Source organism: Phodopus roborovskii, unplaced genomic scaffold (assembly GCF_943737965.1).
Source record: "Phodopus roborovskii unplaced genomic scaffold, PHOROB, whole genome shotgun sequence".
In the NCBI taxonomy this organism is placed as follows: Eukaryota; Metazoa; Chordata; class Mammalia; order Rodentia; family Cricetidae; genus Phodopus; species Phodopus roborovskii.
The window spans coordinates 32,462,819-32,486,775 of record NW_026126416.1 but is presented as its reverse complement, the minus strand read 5'-3'; the positions used below and the strand labels follow the sequence as shown (position 1 = coordinate 32,486,775).

At 38.4% G+C, this 23,957-nt stretch overlaps 1 protein-coding gene across 6 annotated transcripts in view; it reads right to left on the bottom strand.

Moving 5' to 3' along the window:
- Ttbk2 (tau tubulin kinase 2) overlaps positions 1-23,957 on the bottom strand; it is a 98,319-nt gene that overhangs the window by 12,086 nt on the left and 62,276 nt on the right. For all 6 annotated transcript variants that reach the window (XM_051183612.1, XM_051183616.1, XM_051183615.1 and 3 more), the window contains 7 exons: positions 22,416-22,481; positions 20,633-20,725; positions 19,568-19,693; positions 10,003-10,160; positions 5,934-6,150; positions 5,287-5,498; positions 3,735-4,320 (listed from right to left, as the gene is read on the bottom strand). In XM_051183612.1, coding sequence (XP_051039569.1) covers positions 3,735-4,320; positions 5,287-5,498; positions 5,934-6,150; positions 10,003-10,160; positions 19,568-19,693; positions 20,633-20,725; positions 22,416-22,481 — 1,458 coding nt within the window. The remainder of the gene's footprint in view (positions 1-3,734; positions 4,321-5,286; positions 5,499-5,933; positions 6,151-10,002; positions 10,161-19,567; positions 19,694-20,632; positions 20,726-22,415; positions 22,482-23,957) is intronic.

The following is a 23,957-nucleotide window of genomic DNA, read 5'->3' as shown; positions in this document are numbered from 1 at the left end:
TCATAATTTTATTAATGCCCAATATTAAAGCCTACATACTGATGAGTATAGAAGTTTTATTTATTTATTTATTATAATCAAGGAAACTACCAAATGGAATTAATTCATATAGTTCAGGAAGAACAACATTAATTTTTAGTTACATCATGTTAAGAATTGGCTCAACAGTCTAAGAGACCTCAGACAGTGGAGCCAGGATGTATCCCTGGTGCACAAAAGGACTTTGCAAACATATCCCCCATGGAGGGATAACTGCCTTATTCTAGAGATAGGAGAGAAGCCCTAGTCCCTACTTCACAGGACCTGTCAGATCTACATGACCCCAACTGGATGGCATTCCCCTACATATTGTATTGTGGTGGGGGGTTGGGAGGGGAGGGTGTTTAGAGTGCATGGGAGAGGGTAGAGAGGGCAAAAGGGAGGGAAGGAGGGAGGGAGGGCTTGGGGGGAGGGAGGGAGGGAGGGAGGGGGAACTGGGATCGACATGTAAAATAATTAAAAAAAAAAAAAACGCTTTGACTCCAAAATTTAAGTTGAAGAACAAGTTACTGGGGAAAAGTATTTCTATTTTTGTTTCCACAGAAAATGAAAAGATGTGGATTCCTTCCAGACTAATGTGGTTTGATCACACCAGACCGCCTGAAACAGAGTACAAGCTGATCCTACATTCCAAACAGCTGGACAAAACAGCCCTACAGACTACAGCTAGGATATCTGAATCTTCTTCGAATCCCCCAAGACAGCGCCCCTTACCAGCAGGAAGTAGTTTGGAAAGAACGACGCCCAAATTCCCAAATATTGTGTATAAATGTTTGTTTTCACTTAATTAGACTTTGTTATATAAAATTAAATAAAAAATACTCTATATGCAAAAAAAAAAAAAAAAAAAAAAAAAAAAAAAAAAAAAAAAAAAAAAAAAAAAAAAAAAGAATTGGCTCAAGTATAATAAAAACCTTCAGAAATTAAATACTTGTACCAAATAGTCTGGTTTTTTGTTTTATTTTGTTAATAATATGGAAGCTATATAACATCTATATCTCATATTGACCCATGAACAAGGACAATTTAGAATTGATACAAGTAGTAGAATAATGTATTGATTGTTACACTGCCCAAAATTAATTAAGCTACAAATACCTGTTAAAAATTTACATTTTGGCAGGTGGTAGCAACACACACCTTTAACGCCAGCACAGAGATAAGTGTATCTCTATCTCTTGAGTTTGAGACCAGCCTGATCTATAGAACAAGTTCTAGGACTGCCAAGACAGTCAGGGTTACACACAAAAACCCTGTCACAAAAAAAAAATTACATTTTGGGGGCTAGTGAGATGGTTTGGAGGTCAAAAGTGCTTGCTGCTCTTATATTCAGTTCCCAGTGCCCACATGGCAGCTCACAGCTGTCTGTAACTCTACACCAGGGGACCTGGCACCCTGTTCTGATCTCTTGGGTACCAGGCATGCACATGAGACACAGACATATATGTAGACAAAACACTCATACACATAGATTTAAACAAAACAAAAAACAGTATAGGCTGAGGAGGGGGCAGTGCACATGCCTCTAATCCCAGTACTTGGGAAGAGGCAGATCAAGTCCAAGACCAAGCCTGGTCTACATAGTGAGTTTCTCTGTAGCTTGGCCAGCTTGGAATATGCAGCAATACTCCTTCCTGTGTTTCCTGAGTACTGGGATTTACAAGCATGAGCTAAAATCCTAAACAATTCAGGGGAATAGGGGGAAATCCTTAACAAAACAGAACTCAGGTTGGACTAGATATTAGCCCTAGCTTATTTTACCCTTGGGCTAGTCTTCTCTATGCCACAAACAACCTATAAAATTGTACAAGGCAGTCCTGGAAGGGATGGGAGGGAAGATCAATTAACTAAATTCTGATTGGAAAAGAAGTAAAAAGTAATCTATTTCTCTATTTTGTAGCATTGACATTGCTCATAAAGTGAAATTTCACCAGTATAGAGACAGGGTTTCTCAGTGGCTTTGGAGGCTATCCTGCAACAAGCTCTTGTAGATCAGGCTAACCTCAAACTCATAGAGATCTACCTGCCTCTGCCTCCTGAGTGCTGGGGTTAAAGGCGTGCACCACCACTGCCTGGCTTTTTTCCAAGTGTTTTAAACACAATGTGTTTAAAATTTTTTTTTTTTTTAATTTGGGGAACAATGCTGAGGCTATTATATTAGAAAGGAAAGCTTCCTAATGACTATAAAAATGTAAGGAAGCCTGGTATCTGTCATCTGTGTCAGAGCGAGTGTGCTTGCAGGTGCCTGACACTGCTGCATTCCTTACTGCCTGAGGCTGGCTTTTCTGGGGCACCGTCTGCTCACCAAGCCACTGTCTGCCTTGAAGAGGCAACTGTTCTCAACAGTGGCATGCTCAGGGTGAGAGCTGGTTCTCAACAGTGGCATGCTCAGGGTGAGAGCTGGTTCTCAACAGTGGCTTGCCCAGGGGTGAGAGCTGGCAGTACTGTTCCTCCAAAAGGGTCCTTTTCAGAGAACTTGGTCACAACTGCCTTCAAACACTTAAAAATGATGTTCATTCTATCCCAGACTTAGAAAAGTAGAAGCTCTGAAAGCCAGGCTCGAGATTCTACATCTTCTATAGTGGGCATCTCACAAATAAGAGAAACGTAAAACATGAGAAATTTCTGGGTAGAGATTTCAAAAAAAGGCTCAGACCTGTTAACAGTATATTCAGAACAAACTACTACAAATAGTTTAACACAGGTCTTTCTTAGCAGATGCATAATGAAATTCTTCAAGATGATAAAAAATTTTATAATAATTTGTATACACATGAATAGGCAGAACTTGTAGTCTAATCATAAATGTCATTGCAAAATTAGGTTATAGTGATACTTCATGTATTAAGCTTGCCAGAACAAAGAAAAGCTCACTTAAATTACTATTTTCTTCTTTTTTTTCCAAGACAGGGTAGCCCTGGCTACCCTGGAGCTTACTTATGTAGCCCTGGCTGTCCTGGAGCTTACTCTGTGGACCAGGCTGGCCTTGAACTCACAGAGACTCAGCTGCCTCTGCCTTCTGAGTGCTGGGATTAAAGTTAAGTGCCATCACTCCTGGCTTTATTTTTTCCTTATTGCAGGCTGACTATAGAATTTAGTATAAATACTAATTGTTTACATGTATCCATTTGCTAAACTTAAGCCTCTAATTATTGTACAATCTTAACTGATCAACTAACCCACCTTCTCTTTTCTGCTTTTGTTTATTCATTTATTTATACACAGGGCTGCATTCTGTAGCCCAGGTTGGCTAAGTACCCAAGACTAGGCTTGAATTTACAGTGGTCCTCTTTATACAGCGTCCTAAATTCTGACATTATAGTTGTGACCAATCATGCTGGATAGCCTTTTCTTTTTTATCAGTGTATGTGTGTATAGAGTTGTGGGAATGTGCTTGCATGTGGGGACACACCTTATTTTTTGAGACAGGATCTCTCGCTAGATCTGGAACTCAGTGATTTGACTAGACTGAGATCCAGGGATCCATTTGTCCCTGACCCCTCAGTGCTGGAGTCACAGATGTATACTGCCATGACTGGGTTTTATGTGGTCCCGAGTATCTGAACTCAGGTCCTCATGTATGTATAGCGAATAATTTACTTATTGAGTCATCTCTCTAGCTTCAGTCTTCTCTCTTATTAGTAGCATGTTCGTTGAGCAGACAACACAAAATAATAACAGAAGCAGTTTCTTACCGCAGTCAGGGGTCCTTCTGCTTGTGCCTCCATTGGACTTGTGGGAGTCACTGTGATGAACTGACTAGCAGCTCCAGCCTGGAGGTCTAGCCTGTCTGTGTACTGTTCTGAAGCAGCTGTTGCAGGACATTCCGCAGAAAGTGCTAAGACCACACCTGAGCTTTCCTTTAAGTGGTGGTTGTCAGTCCAAGGACCTACTTGGATCTTTTCATCTTGAGGTGATCCTTCAAGGACCTGAAGTACTTCAGGCTCCTCATCTGAAGGGCTTCCAGTTGTTTTATGGCCTAACACCTCATTTGTCCTAAAATCCTGAAGGTCTTGCTCCTTGTCCACAATCACCCATTCTTTGGAATCAACCTCCTGCTTGCAAGAGCTTAAGTTAACAGCTATAAATCCATTGCTGCCGCCACCATCTGCCTGCTCTGGAGTGTTGGCAGAGGCAGGCTTGGAAGCCTCAGGGAGGTATTCTTCATCATAATGCCAGATGTGGTCAGTGCGGGACACAACAGGAACACAAGGCTTATGAGGAAGAGCAGGGAGAACAGATTCCTTTCCTGCACTGGAATCTTTCTGCATTTTCTCCATGCTTGAGGAAACAGAAAGAAGTTAATTGTCCTTAGAGAAACTTTATTATATATTGATAAACTCCACCATTCTTACAAAAGAGTGATGAGAGCGTATGAAAAACTCAGAATTTCACAGGGTTGAGGATGTTCTCTATTTGCTATTCCTGCTCTTTCCCATGTTAGCTGTAGTTCAAATGGTTAAAGCAGTGTTCAAGTCTTATCCATCCTTTTGATCATATCTGTATATGTAATAACATATACATTGCATTTCTGATCCTCCTGCCTCTACCTTCCTAGAATTGAGACTTACAGGCATCTACTACAACACAAAGTTTTATGTCTTTCTGGGGACTGAACACAGGGCCTCTTATATGCTAGGCAGGCACTCTACCCCCAACCCAAATCCATGGCTTCTCTTAAATGAACATTTCATTGCTAACAGTTCCAAGTTGGAACCATAGTGTGCATCATCACATACATTGTAATTTTTTAAAAGCCTTTTATTAATTGTAAATACACCTCAAATCTTACATTTTCATTTCCATCTTATTACCAAAATTTGTTATAGAGAAAATGTACCTAATTGATGAAAAGCAACAATCATTATGGTATGTATATACAGATCTCTAAACTTTCTCTTTTCTTCTTTCTTGGGAGATGTGAGTGCTATAGGGCACAGTGATAAACTTATTACTACGTATTTTCCCACTGAATCTTTTTTTTGTGAGTTCCCCTCATTCCTGTCTAATGTTGCCTTTATTGTGCCCGTTCTACCTCTACACTGTTGCCTCAAAGAGTTCACTTTCTAACAAAGTCACAGAAAATACAGTTCAGCTAGGACCACACAGAGAAACTCTGTCTCAAAGAAACCAAAAAAAAAACAGATGATATATAACTATGATATGAACAAATGGAAGCTTAATGGAGTTAGCATTATAGAAATACAAGAATTTCTTAATATGATAGAAAAATGATACATTACATACCAGGTCTCAAGAAACTTGTCAGTATCTGGCTTTGGCTCTAGTGTCAAACGTTTTTCTAGCTCAAAGCTGTGAATGGAGCGTAACTTCCTTACTAATGGAACATCCCTGTCTGGCTGAGTAGTCTCTGATCGGACACGAATTGGTGAGCCAAGGCTTGGAGCATTGTGAACACCGTTGACTTGACCATGACTATTTTCTTCTTCAGTAGCAGCCTAGAAAAAAAAAAACATAAAAATGAAACATGAAAAATATTTAAAATATTATACATGGAAGAAATCACTGAAGCCTCTAAAATACTAACAAATGATTACATGTGTTTTTAGAAAATTAAAAAAAAAATGTTTTATTTGTTTTTCCAACCAACCTGCTCAGTCCATATGAAGTTACTTGTATGTATACAATTTCAGGGTTGAGTACCTAGTATTGGATAACCAGTCTGGGGGCTCTTCCCTGGTGTAATTACGGAAAGCTGAAATGGAGATGACCAGGGTTTGATCTCTAGGACTACCATGATAGAGAGAAGAATTCCTGCAGGTTGTCCTCTGACCTTTGCATACACACACACTCTAAACTGTATAGCAGTAAGAGAAAAGTAGTAAATATAGGAAGAGATCACTTCCTGCGCAAGAAATGCAAGAAATACGTGCCTTACAAATTCCAAGCTTTATCTTGTTCTTGTTGATATCCATCTCTTCCCAGACATCCTTTTCCTGAGGGCGAGCATGCCCCAGAGATCCAGGCAATTTATCTGGTGATACACCAACAGGGATACCATTCTCCCCATCACTAAGCTGTTCATCTGGAAATACTTCATCTGTATTTTCTCGGAGCAAGTCTCCTGGGATGGGAGTGGCATTTGCAATTCTGAAACACGAGGGAAGGAAAACAGACAATTTCAAAAGACCAGAATCAAAAAGTAACCATGAGACAGACGATATAATTAAGAGTTAAAACATAAAACTTGTTTTTTTAAGGGGGGGGGTGTTTGTTTCTGTTTTGTTTTTCAAGACAGGGTTTTACCTTGCAGCCTTGGCTGTCCTGGAACTCAATCTGTAGACCAGGCTGGCCTGAACTCAGAGATCCATCTGCCTCTGCTCCCAAAGTGCTAGAGTAAAGGCATGTCCCACCACTGCCCTTGCTGACGTCTTTAAAAGTCAGAAACATTGCTCTACTTTCCATGAAGCTTTCTTCAATAAAATAAAATTTTCTATTCCTTAACATTTTTGTAACTAAAACACAATTATACATAGGAAGTATAAGGAATATAAGGAAATAAATAGGGGTTAGATGATTTTTTTTATATAAAATGTGTACTATGGTTTCATTTATTAAAATTTTTCATTCAATATATTTTTGATCATGTTTTTCACCTCCTAGAACTCCTTCCTATCCATCTAATTTTATGTCCTTTCTCTTACTCTTTAAAACAAATGAACAAGGGGTGGTGGTGGTACATGTCTTTAATCGAAGCACTTGGAAGACAGAGGCAGGCAGATCTCTGTAATTTTGAGGCCAGCCTGGTCTACAAAGGGAATTCCAGGACAGCTAGGGCTGTTACACAGAGAAACCCTGTCAAAGAAAGAACAACAACAACAACAAAAAGAACAAACAACAACAAAATGAAAATCCCTAAACCAAACCAAACAAAAAACACAGAAACAGAAATCAAAACCAACTGGCAAAAGAGTCTAAGATGCCCCCCCCCAAAAAAAAAAAACCCAAAAGTGAAACAAACTATGTATGCTGTTTTTCATTATAAAGTTCACTAAGGCCCTAAGGAAAACAAAGGAGAAAGTCAGAAATTCTGAAATTACAGACTTCATACATATCTACATGAGAAGAACAGAAAATATAGGTCTTACTTTTATCCTAAATCCTGGGATTACAGGAGTACTCCATCATGCTTGGCTACATAGATTTCTTTTGAATGAATTCCAGGTCCTATTTATATAATTATCATCACTCAGCCTACTGGTCCATGAGAGGCTAACTCAAAAGTCCTTTGATAACTCTATGCTCCATAAATACTAATGCTGTTTTTACATGATTTATTTTTATTTTTTCCTGTACCTTTTTGCCTGCATATATATCTGTGTGAGGGTGTCAGATCCCTTGGAACTGGAGTTACAGACAGTTGTGAGCTGCCATGTGGATGCTGGGAATTGAATCCAGGTCCTTTGGAAAAGCAGCCAGTGCTCTTAACTGCTGAGCTATCTTTCCAACCCCAATACTAGTATTTTAAAAAATATTTCTGGCTGAGTACAATATTTAGCATACAAAGAAATTTCTAACAAGTAACCTGAACTATCTAAACACAGGAAAAGAAAAAAAAAAAAAAAAAAAACCCTCAATGCCATTACTGTGAGCAGCAAAAACAGACACCCTTGCCAGGCATGGTGGTGCACACCTTTAGTCCCTGCATTTGAAAGGCAGAGGCAGGTAGATCACTGGGAGTTCAAGGACAGCCTGGTCTACAGAGCAAGTTCCAAGACAGCCAGGGCTGTAATTACAGGAACCTATACAGTTTCTCTTCCACATGACTCAGACTTCTCCTTTGTATTTATCCCTGATTTTTTATTCTTTCCCTATTTCTCTTTTTCCTTTTCCTAAACTCTCTTAATCGAGAGTTTGACAAAAGGAGAGAAATAATTCCTCACTAAGAAAATCATGGCATGTTCAGGGATATGAAGACAAAAGGGGAGGGGAGGAATTAGCTTAGTTAGTAGATCATTAGGCAGCACACACATGTTGGGGGGGGAAATGGAAGGGAGGGAGGGAAAGATGAAAATAAAAAAGAGAAAGTAGGGCCCGGGGAGATGGCTTAAAGGTTAAGAGCACTTGATGATCATGCTGAAGACCCAGGGTTAGTTCCTAGCATCCACATGTTGGCCTGCACTCATCTGTAACTCTAGTTCCAAGGGATATGCCATCCTCTTCTAAACTCTGTGGACACCAGGCTATGGGGTCTAGAACATGTAAGGAAAACACTCATAAAATAGTAATAAGTCTAAAAAAAGAGAGAGAGAGAGAGAGAGAGAGAGAGAGAAAGAGAGAGAAAAGAAAAGGAAAGGAAGAAGGAAGGTGGTAAGGAATGTAGCCTGACCAGTCAGTATGAGGTTATCATCAGCTCATGGTCTGACAACAAAAAGAAGCATGATGCCACACACTTAGGACCCCAGAGTCAAGAGGCTGAAGCAGGAAGATCCACAGATTCAAACCCTGTACGCTACACAATGAATTCAAAGCCAGATGGAATGCATTGTGAAACCCTGCCTGAAAAAAAAAAAAAACTCAGCGGCGGTGGGGGGGGGGGGTGCACGCGCACGTGCACACTCATCTTTAGTCCCAGCGCTAGGGAAGCAGAGGCAGGCAGATCTCTGAGGTTGAGGCCAGTCTGATCTACATAGTGAATTCCAGGACAGGCAAGGCTACAGATAAACCCTGTCTTGAAAAACCAAAACCCAAAACAAACAAATAACTCAAAAGGAAAGTTATCTAATATAATTAAAAGAGAAAAACATTAAATAAAACATGGCTGGAGAGATGACTCAGCAGTTAAGAGCATTTATCCTTGCAGAGGATCTGGGTTTAGCTCCTGGCTCCCAATGGTGGCTTATAATTCTAGTTTCAGGGAATCTGACACCCTCTCCTAACTTCTATGGACACCCAGCATTCATATAGTACATATACATACATGGAGACAAAACACCCATATACATAAACATAAAAAACCCCTCCACACATGGAAATAGCTGGGCATAGTGGGGTACACTAGAGTAATTTTGGATTCAGAAGGGTGAGGACAGAAGGATTACAAGTTCAGTTTACCTTAGTTATAGAGCAAAACTTCTGTCTCAAACAAATAAACCCAGAAAATAAGAAAAAGAATATAGATGGAAGCATATCATAACAATTCCTAATATTCTACATAAGTCTACACATTTTGTTCCCATGAAATTTAAACACAGTACAGTTAGAAATAATTATGATTATTCTGTGTGGTAGTTTTTTTTTTTTTTTTTACAAGCCTTGAATCCCAGCTTTTGAGGAGAGGTAGGTAGATCTCTGAGTTCCAGGCCAACCTGGTCTACAGAGTAAGTTCTATACTGCCAGGGCTATACAGAGAAAGCTGTCTCAAAACCAAAAACAAATAAACAAACAAAGAATAATTATAACTCATTCTTTGAGGTTCCCATATATATATATATATATATATATATATATATATATATATATATATATTCTTTTTTTTTTTTTTTTTTTAAAGATTTATGTAAGTGCTTTATCTGCATGTATGACCTTAAGCCAGAAGAGGGCATCAGATCCCAAGGTTTTGAGTACCATGTGGTTGCTGGGACTTGAACTCAGGACCTCTGGAAAAGCAGTCAGTGCTCTTAACCACTGAGCCATCTCTCCAGCCACACACACCCCCATCTATATCCTTTAGAAATACAAATAATGCTCTCTCTGTTTTGAGGAAAACCCACTGTACCTTTGATATCAACATGTTCTAAGCTTCCATTTCACAGAATGAACCATTAGCATTTTCTGAATTAAGTAATTACAAAAGCCTAAGTAAGAAAAAGATTAACTTAAGGGAATGCTCAAGGTTTTCCTACATGTCTTAGCATTTCACATCTTGAGGGGCTTGGGATGGACTAGCGGGAATTCCTGCATTCAGAACAGGCAGAACTCATTGAGCTGTGCAGGACATACCCGATTGCAGCAGGGGTCAGGCGGGTGTGCAGCTGAGGGGTGGCAGAGGTGGTGGTGGTAGTTAGGGAGCCATCAGTTCCACTCTTCTCCCAGTCAAAAGGGTCACTTTCAATCACTCCAAAAGTCTTGATGCTGTTGTCAAACACGGAGGTAAGAAGCTAAACAACAAAGAAACAAGCTAGAGTGAGCCAACAGTAATAAACTTAACATCTTCTACAGCAGAAAGCATACCAGACCCACAAAGAGGGTTTATAAGATGATTTCCTTCAAAATTCACAGTTCAAAGAAGGGAAACAAGCTGGGATTATGTGGATGACAATTAACTAATGTTGATTGTGGTACCGGTGTATAGTTGTATGAAATATTTTGTTTACAGAAGATCTATAATATTGTCTCTGCAAGTATCTTGACCTCTGTAATTCATTTTTACAGTTCCTGCCCAGGCTTGAACCCAGCACTTCTCACTGGAGCATTTGCCCACATCTTTGAGGTTTAAAAAAATGACTCTGGCTATTAAACAGACAACAGATGCCAGAGACAGGGATGGTAAAGGTGCTAAGAACCAGCTAGGAGGCTACTTGTTAGCTAAATCATCATGGTTACAGTAGTGATTTGGATATGACTTCAAAGAGATGAAAGACCCTGCCAACAAAGCCAATGAAAACTGTGAGAATAAGGCTAAGTTAGACTTCTGTCCTGAGCCATTGGGTAAATTGTAGTGAAATGGAAAGTGGTGAGCTGGTGACTGGGATATTCTGCTGATGAGCCATTAGCATATAAATACCAATATTTACAGTCATAGGGCCAGGTAATTTCACTTAATGACCTTAGCAAAGAGGTCTGAGAACAAAGACCTGCGGTAACCTAGTAAGTGGGTGTAAAGAATATGACTATACCAAGGAAACAAAGGTTAGGAGTAGCCAGTGAAACCCAAACCCTAGAATATATGTAGTGTTCTAAAAAATAACCTAAGAGAGCATGCTTTCACCAGGAGTATCAACGCTATCACATAAGTCTACATCATTCTGATGTACTTAATTTTTCTTTGTCTTTTAACCTACTGTAAACCCCAAGAAGCCAGTGCATATCTGATCTCATTCATCACTGCTTCTTCAGGAACTAAAACACTGCCTTACAGATAACAGTAACTTTAAAAATATTTCAAGAAGAAATACTTTAACTTTCACTTAATTAAATAAAGGAAAATTATATAGAAAAGGAAACAGAGAGGAGAGGAATTAGAAAAGGTATGATTATAAAATCTTGGAAATTATTTTGATCCTAATTTTGTTTATGTAGGTTACCTATGTTATAGCCCAGCATACCCCAGAAAATATAGCCCAGAAGTACAGGGTTACAGAAAACAAGAATGGCTGGGCATGTTACTCAGCTGCATAGTACTTTTCTCCAATATGTTAGGGCCCTGAATCTGATTCTTCAGACCACACTGCAGAAGGGGGGAAAAAAGGAAAAGGAAGGAGGCAGAAAGAAAGGGCTGGAAGGAGGAAGGGAAACTTGGAGAGGAAAGCAAGGGGACTGGGATCCAGGATTTTCTAAATCAAGGTTCTCTTGAGTTCTTTCTAAGCTTTTTATTAATATTATTATTATCATACATGTGTATAGGCATCTGGTCTGTGGACCTCAAACGGTGGCCACAACCCTTTGGGTGTGGCTTCAGGTGGACCTAAGAGGAAAGAGAGGAGCTTGAGGCTTGGCTTTCCTTTGTGTTCTCTTTCTGCTGGGTCAGCAGATCTGGTAGGAAGAGCAGGAAAACACTCTGTATTTTTCGGTGCAATTGTCCCCAGTAAACACCCATTTATCATTTACCTTGGCTCTAGTGATACAATTGCATCCTCACCTTCACATGTGTGCTATAATGTATATGTGGTATAAGTCATTATACCACGGTTTAAAGCAGTTCATTTTTGTTAAACTGGGACATACAATAAAATGAATTTTTAAAGCACATTATTCAAGGCACAGAAAGGGCAATCAAAATGAGATTCTGATGAATTTTCTATTTCTCTGTAATTTCTAAATGTTTATGTATGATTTTTTGAGAAAGGGTTATATATGATTTTTAATAACAAATTTAACTAAAATGTATTTTCTAAAGTATTTTGGTTCAATACCTACTCACATACAACCCACAAAGATGTTTAATGCTAGTTTTCAGCCATCATCAAACACAGACTCAATGGATTAATCCTCTTATTCTTAGCACAAAATACAATCGCTTTCAGTGTTTTATTTCCATATTAAATTTTAACTTGCCATTTGAAGAAAATGAACAGGAATTATTTGTAGCAGGTACTGAACTTCACTGAGGATCTTGATTTCTGAATTCTAACTGAATAAGTGCAGACCAATAAAGCACTTACCCCACAGAGTATAATGTTGGCTTGGCTAACTCAAAGGTCACTCAATGCAAAGGAAAGTGCTGCACTTTCTTTTGTGATACATAAGTAGATGAAATGGGTAAAGAAATGCACTTAGTTTTTGCTCCTCTGCTCTTTGGGGTAATTCAGCCATATGTTTTCCATATGTACTGAAAATACATTGTATTGCACTCACCCTCTGGAGAATAGACCTAGCAAGACAGAGGACAATTAAAAGATACACAGTATCACCTGTTTCCAAGATTTCTGTTTTTAATTTTAAAAAGTTTTTCTCTAATTTAAATTTTATGTGTATGAGCAATTGCCTGCATTTATGTATGTGTGCCTGGTACCCAAGGAGGCCAGAAAAGAGCATGAGATGCCCTGGAACTGGATTACAGATGGTTACAAAGGAGCTGAAGCACAATCCTCACCACAGGGCTTTGTAGCCTAGATGTGGCTTTTATCATAGTGCACAGCACACAGCTTGGGTATGGCTTTCTTTTATTAAGGTGGTATTCCACAGCACTAACCTCTAAGCCACAGAGCCAAGAGCAGCAATGCCTGTTTCGAGATGCTCATAGCTGGCTTGTTGATACTCCTTCACAGAAGACTAATATACTTCTGGAGAATATCCAGCACTCCTCCCAGCTAGATGTATGTAAATCTGTCTTAACTGCACTGGCCTTGAAGAGAAGAGGTAGGATATATATGCTGAGGAAGACTAGGGAGAAGGAGGAAGCCATCATCCACACAGTGAAGACTTGCTTTCCAGTTTAGCTGCTCTCAAGCCACCCACACACTTCTGTCAGTAACTCCACATTCATGTGCTATAAGTAAGCCCAGTAAAATAAATTCACTAGTCCTTCCAGGTAAACCCTGTGAGAGTGAATGAATTCTGGACTGATTGGCATTGCTCAGTCTTCTCCCATGATGAAAATTCTCACAACAGATGGGATTTTTTTTAGTTTTTATGCTTCATGGTATGAAGAAAGAAAACTGGTAAAGAGAAGAAAATGTTAGAAGAATGAAAATATGGAAATATTTTTAGTAAAGAAGAACTTATTTATGAAGATTAAGATGGTTGAGTGTTTCTCCAGAAGGGAAAAGAAAGCTGAAAGAAAGCTCACCCACATGATCTTAATAACCAAGATGAAAATGTAACTAAAGGCTAAATGATTGTTATGTTTATCACTAGTGATTTTCTCCTTGACATAAAAAAAAAAAAAAAAAAAAAAAAAAAACTGTTGCTCAGATGGAACATTTCAGACCCTGGCTCACTGCTGCCTGTTCTTACAGCCTGGAGAGACAGGCCCACTATCATTTTAGTCAGAAAAATCACTATTATTTTAATCAGAAAATTAGACAATGACTAAATTTCTTTTCCTCTTCCTTGAAGCAACTTGGAAGGCACTTAACAATGATTCTGGCTACGCCAACAGCTATCAAAATGCCTGAAAGCAGATCCTGGGTTTAGTGTTATAGAGACTATCCTTGGAGTCCCAAGGAAAAAAGAGGAGACATCAATCAACAAGTCACTTTATAAGCCCATCATGAGATTCTAATGAACTCTGATTTGTTCGTTTAAAAATATCCTTTGTTCTGGATTATTCTGCTTGCCTCTACCACTTTCTCACATCTCTCTTCAGGCATCAGTCAAGGACTTCCTTTCTCCCTTACACATGACTGTTACATGAAAGTAAGTACCAATGTGATGCACCTCTGGGGTCTTTTAGACTGACCTAGTGGAGGAGTAACCTGAATGCTATGTTCAAACCCCATTCAGCTGGAAGAAGACAAATCAAACACTGCCCCAATTGTATAGCTGCAACGGTTTGGGGTGGATAAAAATAGAAGGTAACATTTGGTTAGTTAGTTTAGGGTAAAAAGACCATAAAGAAAAGTAACCAGCATGCCTTTAATCCTAGCACTTGGGAGGCAGAGACAGGCAGATCTCTGTGAGTTTGAGACTAGCCTGGTATACAGAGTGAGTTCCAGGGCAGGCTCCAAAGGTACACAGAGAAACACTGTCTCAAAAACAAAACAAACAAAAAGTTAAATCCTTGTGTCAGAGGCCTCCTTCAGAGGCTCATAGAGACCACATTTACCAAACACTCTCTGGTCACTTTCTGTCTCTAGAGACTTTAGAAAGTCAGCATGTGCTGGCAGAGTTTTAAGGGAAAAATAGAAAATGTATAATAAAAAGGAGGAATAGTAAGAAAAAAAAATTCCCTATCAAAGGAGGCTAGCCTGCCAGGACCAATAATAATCTCTCACCACCCTGTAAAACTTTAAAAGAAATTCAATTTTTTTGCTGTTGTTTTATTTTTGTTTGTTGAGAAATTTCTCACTGTGTAACCCTGGTTTGCCTAGAACTTGCTATGTAGGCAATTGGGGCCCTCAATTCACAAAGATCCAACTGCCTCTGCCTCCTAAATGCTGGGATTAAAGGCATGAATTCAAATATTTTAATCTCCCCTACTGGTAAAACTTTTGCTTACCCAAAGACCCTGCTGTATTCCCACAACATAATGGCCATTTACCCCTTTCCTGTATGACTTCTGGGATGCCTTCCAAACTAGCCAATCAGGAGTAGATTGTGATGTCAAACCTCAGCCAATGAGAAACAGCTAACAATCATCCCCTTACATTAGGAATTATAGATTGAGGCCATCTTAGTTACATGAGCTACTTTGCTAGCCTGGCCTGGGTCATGGCATACCATGTTTACAAAAAGAAACTGCTGGTTACTTTCATTTGGTTCACATGTTTCTTTGTTCAACACCAAGAATATTTTTCTATCATTACACGCTCCCATTCAGGAAAGACGACATTTCAAATCATTTATGAGAAGCGGTCTTGATGCAAATAGCATGAGGAGTTTTTATTCCAAGTGCACTGGGGTCCACAGTCATATGCCACACAGAAGTAAAGGACTGAGGACCTCGAGGGCAGAATTGAGATAGCTTTTATAGGATTTACATCAAAGCTAACAAGGCCAGTTTCAAAGCTAGCCTGTTATTTTCACTAGGCCTAAAAGCAAGGTCATGGGATAGTTCAAAACTTGGAATGGTTAGTAAGGTTTCCTAGGTTACAGAGATTTAGCACACCTGCAAGGTTAGGGAATGGTTTTCTTTCTCAAGAACCAGCGGGCTCAGTAGCCTTGTCCTTGAGCGGCTGGGAGAATGTACTTTCCAGTCAGGGAGTTATCTATTAGCAGAGGCTCTTGTTTTCTCTGTCTTTCCCTTTTTGCTATGAGTTCCATCTTTTAGTTATTAATTTTCTTTGTGGACAGGATGACCCACAACAGTTCCCAGACTGTTGTTGTGGATAACAACATTCTTCAGAAACTAGGTGACTAATAATAATAATAATAATAATAATAATAATAATAATATCCAGAAACCAGTCATTGTGATCAAGCTATTTCATGTGTTTTTCTTTTTTCCTGAGCTTTGCATGCAGCTAGGGTGATTTTTAAATACATGCTATGGACTTTTTTCTAAATTTCTAACTTTTAATGGTCATTAGAGAGTTAAGCTATATTTTCATCCTTTCATGTTAACTTCTTGCATGAACTGAGAAACACGCCCATGACTCTCAAGGGCGCATTTGTTAACATAATAAAGTATGGCTTTTCACAGTTGAATTCAAGCTGGGAACAATGGTTCATACTAGCACTTGGGAGAGGCAGAGGCAGGGAGGAATCTGTGAGTTCCAGGTCATCTCGGTCTTTATAGAGTTCCTGGATATTCAGGACTACATTGAAAGACCTTGTCTCAAAAAAAATAAATAAAAAGTTCATCTCAAGAAATTCATCCTAAATAGTAGGGAATGGAACAGACTGGAGAAGTAAACATCTTGGCTGAATTTTCAATTGAGCATGATAAGCAAAGTTAAGACAGGCTTGGATAAGGGCGGGGACCAAACAGCCCAATCATACAAGTACAATGAGAATGAAAGGAGGAAAGGTTAAAGGAGTAGAGAGACAAGAAATGACCCAGTTCTCTCCATTTCTACTACTTATATCCGAGTCAAGGCCATCATTATCCCTATCCTCTTAGGCACAGAAGACCATCCTTCTACTCCACTACAAGTAGAACGTGACCAGTGTGATTGAGTTCTGGCTAGTAAGCCAAAGTGTAGCAGATCATTCCCAGACCTGGACAAACATCCACACTCGTTCTTCCCCTGACTACAAAAACCCTGTATGCACAAAAGACCACTTGAGAGTTGCCTAGCAAAGCCACAACAAACTGACTAGTGAGGTACATGATCAAGAAATTTACATGACATTTAGACAACCTATTCCTTCTCTTCTTTCCAAGGCACTGCCTCAATACTTTTCCAACTCAACTTTTAAGTCTCCTTTGCCTTCCTGGAATGCACGCAACTGAAAAAGCTTTTCTCTTAAAACACAAACAGGGAATTTGTAAAACTGGCTCAGCTGGTAAAGATACTTGTTGCCAAACCCAACAAGACTCCACATGGTACAAGGAGAGAACTGACTTCTATACTTTGTCCTTTGATCTGTATATGCACCCTGGTATATACAACTCCTTACATAAAAATGTGAATGTAAATTTCAAAAGAAACACAAATAGGCTCTGTTGCAGGATATCTGTTTACATTGTGTGAAGATATATCTATTTTGCTTTACCTCTTAAGGCACCTGATTAGTTTAATAAAGAGCTGAATGGTCAATAGCTAGTCAGGAAAACATAGGTGGGACTTCCAGACAAAGTCTGGAAGTCTCCCTCTCCCTCTCCCTGGCGTGGCCAACAAGACACAGAGGAAGTCTAGCATACAGAATGGAGGAGAGGTAAAAAGCAACATGTCAGAACATAGATTAACAGAAACAGGTTAAGTTTTAAGAGGTAGTTGGAAACAAACTAAGCTAAGGCCAAGTTTTAATAATTAATAACAAGTCTCTGTGTCATTATTTGGAGGCTGGTGATCCAAAGAAGTCCTACGACAAGGATCACCATGTCCCTGGTTTTGTTTTGTTTGTTTGTTTTCAAGGCTTTCTGCTCACTTATAATAAAATCCAAACTTCTTTAAAAGCTATAAAGCCCTGCAGCATCCGTCCTCCTGTTTCTCCAACTCACTTCAAACCATTTACTCCTTTTGTGATATTAAGCTCCCTTGTCTTATTTCAATTCCTCTCTTACTTAAGGATGTAGTAGGCAAACACTCTTGCATCTGCTTATAACATTCTTCCTCTTAATTTTCTTCTTCATTTGGCCACCACCGCCTGGCAAGCTCAAACCTTCTTGAACACTGATGCCACACTGAGTCACCAAAATACTCCAATGAATTGTACCAACATTTCGCTAAGTTACCCTTTCCTGTCACCTGTTCTCTCCCACTCGTTTGTGAAAGACCAGAAAGCAGGAAAGAATCTGATTGTTTATGGTGTATAAAACACAGAAAGTATCATACCTACTCCATGATTCCCCCGAAAGAAAATAACCATACTTTGTTCTGTTACTAAGTGATAGACCTGACTCTTAGTATCAAAATGAAAAACTTGTAACAGCAATTTAACTAGACTCTTCAAATATTAGCTGGTGATTATAAAAATAAGTAAGAGGCAAATGTGATTCATTTAGGATTTTGTGAATTAATAAATAAAAATTTATCAGTACTCAGCCAGGCTGTGATGACAAAATGTCTTTAATCCTAACTAAAATATAGGGAATCCAACACCCTTTTCTGACCTCTACAGATACCAGGCAGAGACACAGACAAACATGCAGGCAAAACATCCATTATATATAAAATAAATAAATATGATTTTTTTTTTTTAAAGAAGGACATTTTTGCTGGGCATAGTGGCAACAGTCTATTCCCAGCACTTTTGGGGGCTAAGGAAAGGAAACTGTAAGTCTGAAGCCAACCTGAGCTACATAGTTAAGATTCTGTCTTAAACACACACACACACACACACACACACACACAACACACACACAAGAACAACTCTAATACAATGTATTGCCTCAATCTGGTAGACAAAGCTGTGTGCAGTTTATTATATCAATAGTCATATGGGAAAGAAGACAAGTTCACTCACTTAAGTCTTAGACCCAAGGTTTGTTGATTCTGCTTTATAGCCTGTCCATACCTTAAATAACAGCTGTAATTTCACTATATATGAAAATGAAATCACTTTGGGATAGGTATGGACACTGGCAACACTTTAGAATTTAAAACTTCAATTAGTTGCCGGTGTTGGTGGCACACACCTTTAATCCCAGCACTCGGGAGGCAGAGGCAGAGGCAGAGGCAGATGGATCTCTGTGAGTTTGAGGCCAGCCTGGTCTACAAGGGTTAGTTCCAGAAGAGACAAGGCTGTGACACAGTGAAACCCTGTCTCAAAAACAAAACAAAATGTTTCCATTAGCAAGCATCGAAGTCCAATGAAGATAAAATTATATGCTAACAGGGGCTTCATTTGTGTTTTCAATAGAACAACTGCTTTGGCATTAAGCTTTGACCAGGTTCTCTCCGTGAGCATTTCAATTTAAAGTAAACCTAGCTGATCATTAAAAGGCTTGTTAACTGCTATACTACATAATTAATTCAGTGGCCCCAGACAGAGCTAGTAGCATTTATTGACTGCCAGCCAACAGCATGGACAGCCCTCAACAGATATATTATCTAGCTGTATAGTTCCTTCTGGTCAAGAAATTACTAAAAAATGTATGTCATTAATAAGAATTACCATCATGCTCTATATCAGTGGTTCTCAACCTTCCTAATGCTGTGACACTTTTAATATAGTTCCTTACGTTGTGCTGACCCCCAAACATAAAATTATTTTCATTACTACTTTGTAACTATAATTTTGCTACGATTATGAAAGGATCATTTGACTTGACCCCCAGGTTGAGAACCACTACTCTATATATTAAGTAAATCACATCAAGAACAGAAAAATTTGCTACATAATAAATCTAATCATGAAGTAAGTTCACCCAAAAGACTCTCTGACTCTCATTCTCTCTCACATACATATTCATATATACCCCACATCATCATCATGTTAACTTTACTTTTCTCGGGCTGTATTAAATAATGTTACTATAGGCACCTTCCATACTTAATTCTGACATTCTTAAATCTACAATGAGTAAAAACAAAGACTAAAAGAAAAATCAACATACAGAACTCACAAAGATGGTTACCTGGTAGTCTGGTTTTGTAAAATAATCCAAAGAGGAAATATGGTCAAGAAAGGTGCTGAATTCGGGAGGGAGGTGTTTCAACATGAGCCTGTGGTCATACCGCTCCTTAATGGAACCTACTTGCTCCTGGAAAGTAAAGAGAACAGGAACCAAATCAGCTGCTTTTGGAAGCTATGATTACAAGCCCACAGCTAACAATCTCAAGAGGATGTACCAGGCTATGGGGTGAAAGTGGTTAAGTACAAAGCAAGAGAAGCACTCACTAATGGCTTTACACAGTCCTTAAAAGTGGGAAGGGAAGATAGTAAAATGCAAAGCTAACAGAGTGATATGGAGTCTGTAACAGTGAATTAACTGATGGCCCCCAAGAGTTCTTTAAACTGGGTTACTTTCCTTTACCAAGGTAGTATTAATAGCTTTTCAAACAAAATAACCTGACAATTAAGAATTAAAACCTATAATTCATATCAGAAATTATATTCTTATAAGATTTATCTATTCTTACTATACATAGAAAAATCATAATATTCTCTACTACATACTATAATGCAGTGAAGCTGCTTATAGATTTTAAGTTTCATATGTAAGTGGATTTTTTTTCAAAGTTGGAAATACAGTTTACAACTAAACTGATACTCAAATATAAAAATTATATACCTATAAGAGGGATTATGTGAATTTAAAAATTTTTTTTTTTCACTTACTATTTTTTGTAGTGCTAGAAATTGAGTCCAGGGACTTAAACATGCTAGGGGTGCACTGAATGATATGTCCATCTGTTCTACATGATATCTCAATATATGAAGACTAAATTATACTAAGTATATTTTCAACAAAAATACTGAGGAGAATTTCTTTCTTTTAATATTTCAAGACAGAGTTCCTCTGAGTAGCCCTAGCTATTCTGGAACTCACTCTGTAGACCAGGCTAGTCTAGAACTCACAGAGATCTGCTTACCTCTGTCTCCCAAATCTTGGGATTAAAGTGTATGCCACCACCACCCAGCTTGAAGAGAAAATTTTATTCTTTCCCCTACCAAAACTGATATTACAATTCAAAATTACCTTGTCTTTGATTTTCCTCCAAGGCAGCTGACCAACCACAAACTCTACCAACATGTAGAATAAGGACCAAAGGTCATCGTGTCTTCCCATTTCCTTGATATATAAGAGAATTCAGTCATATTACATTACAAAATTTTTTTAGCACATCACATTGTTTAAAGCCCACCCATAAATTGTCCATAAATCATCTGGTGGTAAACAACTGTATGCCACATTGTTATGTGTCAATCCATATGCAGAATATATATACTGAGAAATGTTTTTATATAAATGTCCTACCTGGAGATGTAGTTCAGCAATAAAGTAGTTCACTGAGTATAAGACCCTGAGTTATATTCTCAACACCACAAAAAAAAAAAAAAAAAAAAAAAAAAAAAAAAAGCAAAACCAACATACAGAGTAACTGCCCAGCATACATAAGGCCCTGGGTTGGATACCCAGTACCATATAAAACTTAGTGTGGCAGTGCATGCCAGTAATTCCAGCACATGGCAGGGAAAAGCAGAGACCAGAACAGAAGTCTAAGGCCATCCTTGTTAAAAATAAAAGAATTCACACCCAAATTAACCTAACCCAAAGAAAATTCTTAAAATTAAAAATAAGTGATGGGGATATCTTCTGTACATGTTTCTCATATTGGTTGATGAAAAAAGCACTGGGGCCAATGAGGCAGGATGATAGGTGGGACTAGCAGACAAGGATTCTGGGAAGTGTAGGCACAAAAGAGTCATCATGTGAGGCCAGGGAAGAGAGAACTCGAGTGAGGTATTGTCCAGTAAGAAGAATGGAAATACTTAGGTTAATAAAAATGGGTTAGTAATTAAGACAGGGCTAGCCAATAAGAAGCCCAAGCCAATGGCCAACAGTATTATAACTAATATAGCGTCTGCATGTTCATTTGGGGCTGACTCAGCTTTGGGATCAAGGTGGCTGCAGAACTGGGTAGGAAACACCGCTATAATAAGAGTAATCCTAAATGTCTTCTTTTTTCTTTCAGTTAGAAACAGGAAAATTGATGCGTTGGCTTATTGCTTTTGTTGCAGTGTGGGGCTTAAACCAGGTCTTCCCATGTTAGTCAAGAGCTTTAAGGCTGACTTACATCTCCATGCCCCTTGTTACAAGAACAAAGGGCTTGATGTAAAAAAGTTAGTACATATTATAAAGAAAAACAACCTGTATTCCATCAGATATCAACAGTATTATATCCACTATTAATTGTTTTTATTATACTGTTTGGGGTGCATGTGTGTATGTACATGTGTGGGTCCTAATGTGCCATAGTAAGTGTGTAGAGATTAAAGGACAACTTGCCAGAGTTAGTTCTCTTCTTCTACTATGTGGCTTGCAAGGATCAAATTCAAGATTGTCAGGCTAGGTGATTAGGTACCTTTACCTGCTGAGCTATTACCCTGGATCCACCCTTCAAATAATTTTTTAGAATAGAATCCACGTATTTTATTTCTTTAAGCTAATACATAATTAAACAGATATATTCCCAACAGATGTATTTAGCTGTGGCCTTTTCTGGCAAATACAACTTCATTTTTAATGCAGCTGTCCATATCTATTATCCACTACACATCCTACCATGAATTAGTGCCATGAATTCTTTTACCATCAGCCTAAAAGAGCAAATTAAAACAACTATCCAGGTAAATGTGTAACTATGAAAGGGACCCTCAGCTCCTAAGCACTTTTTATACCTCTGAACTGAGGTATGAAGGTATCAGGGTGATACAAGTCATGAACATGCAGTTGTGACAACCGTGGATCAGATACATACCCTGTTACGATGGGCATTGATTGATGCATAACGAACTGTTCCTCGAAAGCCTGCCACAGCACGAGGCTACAATAAACCACATCATAAGAAATGAAATAGCAAAAAATATAATGCAGTTGAACGCATGAAGCAAATGGTAGAGCATTGCTTCAAAATAAAACACTATTGTAATTTTATAGTGAGATTACAAAAAACTAGAGAACAAATTATCTCTAAATGACAACTTAAAACACTGATGTTTTAGTTATTTTGGTCATTTTTTCTTCTATCTGCATCCTTAATTTCTATTAATTTATTAGTTTGTTTTGTGTGTGTGTGTGTGTGTGTGTGTGTGTGTGTGTGATGTCACAGCGAGGGAAGATGAATGCTACAGTGTGCATGTGGATGTCAGAGGATAAACTTTAAGAACTGATTCTTTTCTTCTACCACATTGGTACTGAGGATTAAACTCAAGTCCTCAAGCTTAGTGACAAGTGCCTTTTTCTACTGAGCTATTTCACAGGCTCATCTACCTACATTTAAAATAATGGTATTGGGCTTGGGAGATGTAGCTCAGTGATAGCACAATTGCCTATTATGTGCAAGGCTTTGGGTTTGATACCAAGGAGAACACCCACACATACCCCAAATGTCTTTATGAAATACAGTCTGTACATTAGAAAAATCAATTGTTTTTATTGACCCAGAATCATCAGGTACCAAAGCATCATGGCATACACAAACATTAATGCCTAGACTCTGGTTACAAATACATATAACATGAAGAACCACTATATAATGTTAAGATGCCAATCTCACCATATTTTGCCTATTTTATTGAAATTTAATTTAAAATAGGTTATGTCTATACTTACCTGCATAAGCAATTTATGTTAAAATATAAGTTGTAGGATACTTAGTTATGCCAAGTAATAGAGATGAAGCCAAACATTATCATAGCCCCAGACAATATAACACCAAATAAAGTCCACATGCTACTTGGCTTAAAAGACTTTCTATATCTTGCCTTCTCATAATGAGTCTCCTATTGTTTGTTCTATCACCAGTTTTTTTTTCTCTAGCTCAAAACTTTACACTTGCTATTCTTTAGGCTATTACCTCACTGCATCCTTCCTGGAGCTAACTTTTGTAACGAAAACCTCTGCTTAGAGCACCTACAGCACCAATCATCTGAATATAGAACACCTCTTCTTGCTTGCAATGCACTGTGTTCTTCCACAGATGCCATGTTTTTAGAATTCCTTTTACAAGCCCATCAGTTTTTTTATTATTATTATTTTATTTAATTTTATATAACAAAGTCCAATTAAATGAAAATAAACATTTATACACAATATTTGGGAATTTGGGTGTCGTTCTTTCCAAACTACTTCCTGCTGGTAAGGGGCACTGTCATGGGGGATTCTAAGAAGATTCAGATATCCTGGCTGTAGTCTGTAGGGCTGTTTTGTCTAGCTGTTTTGAATGTAGGATCACCTTGTACTATGTTTCAGGCGGTAAGCCCAAGTCAGTTTTATTTGTATGTTTCCTTTTTATTTACTG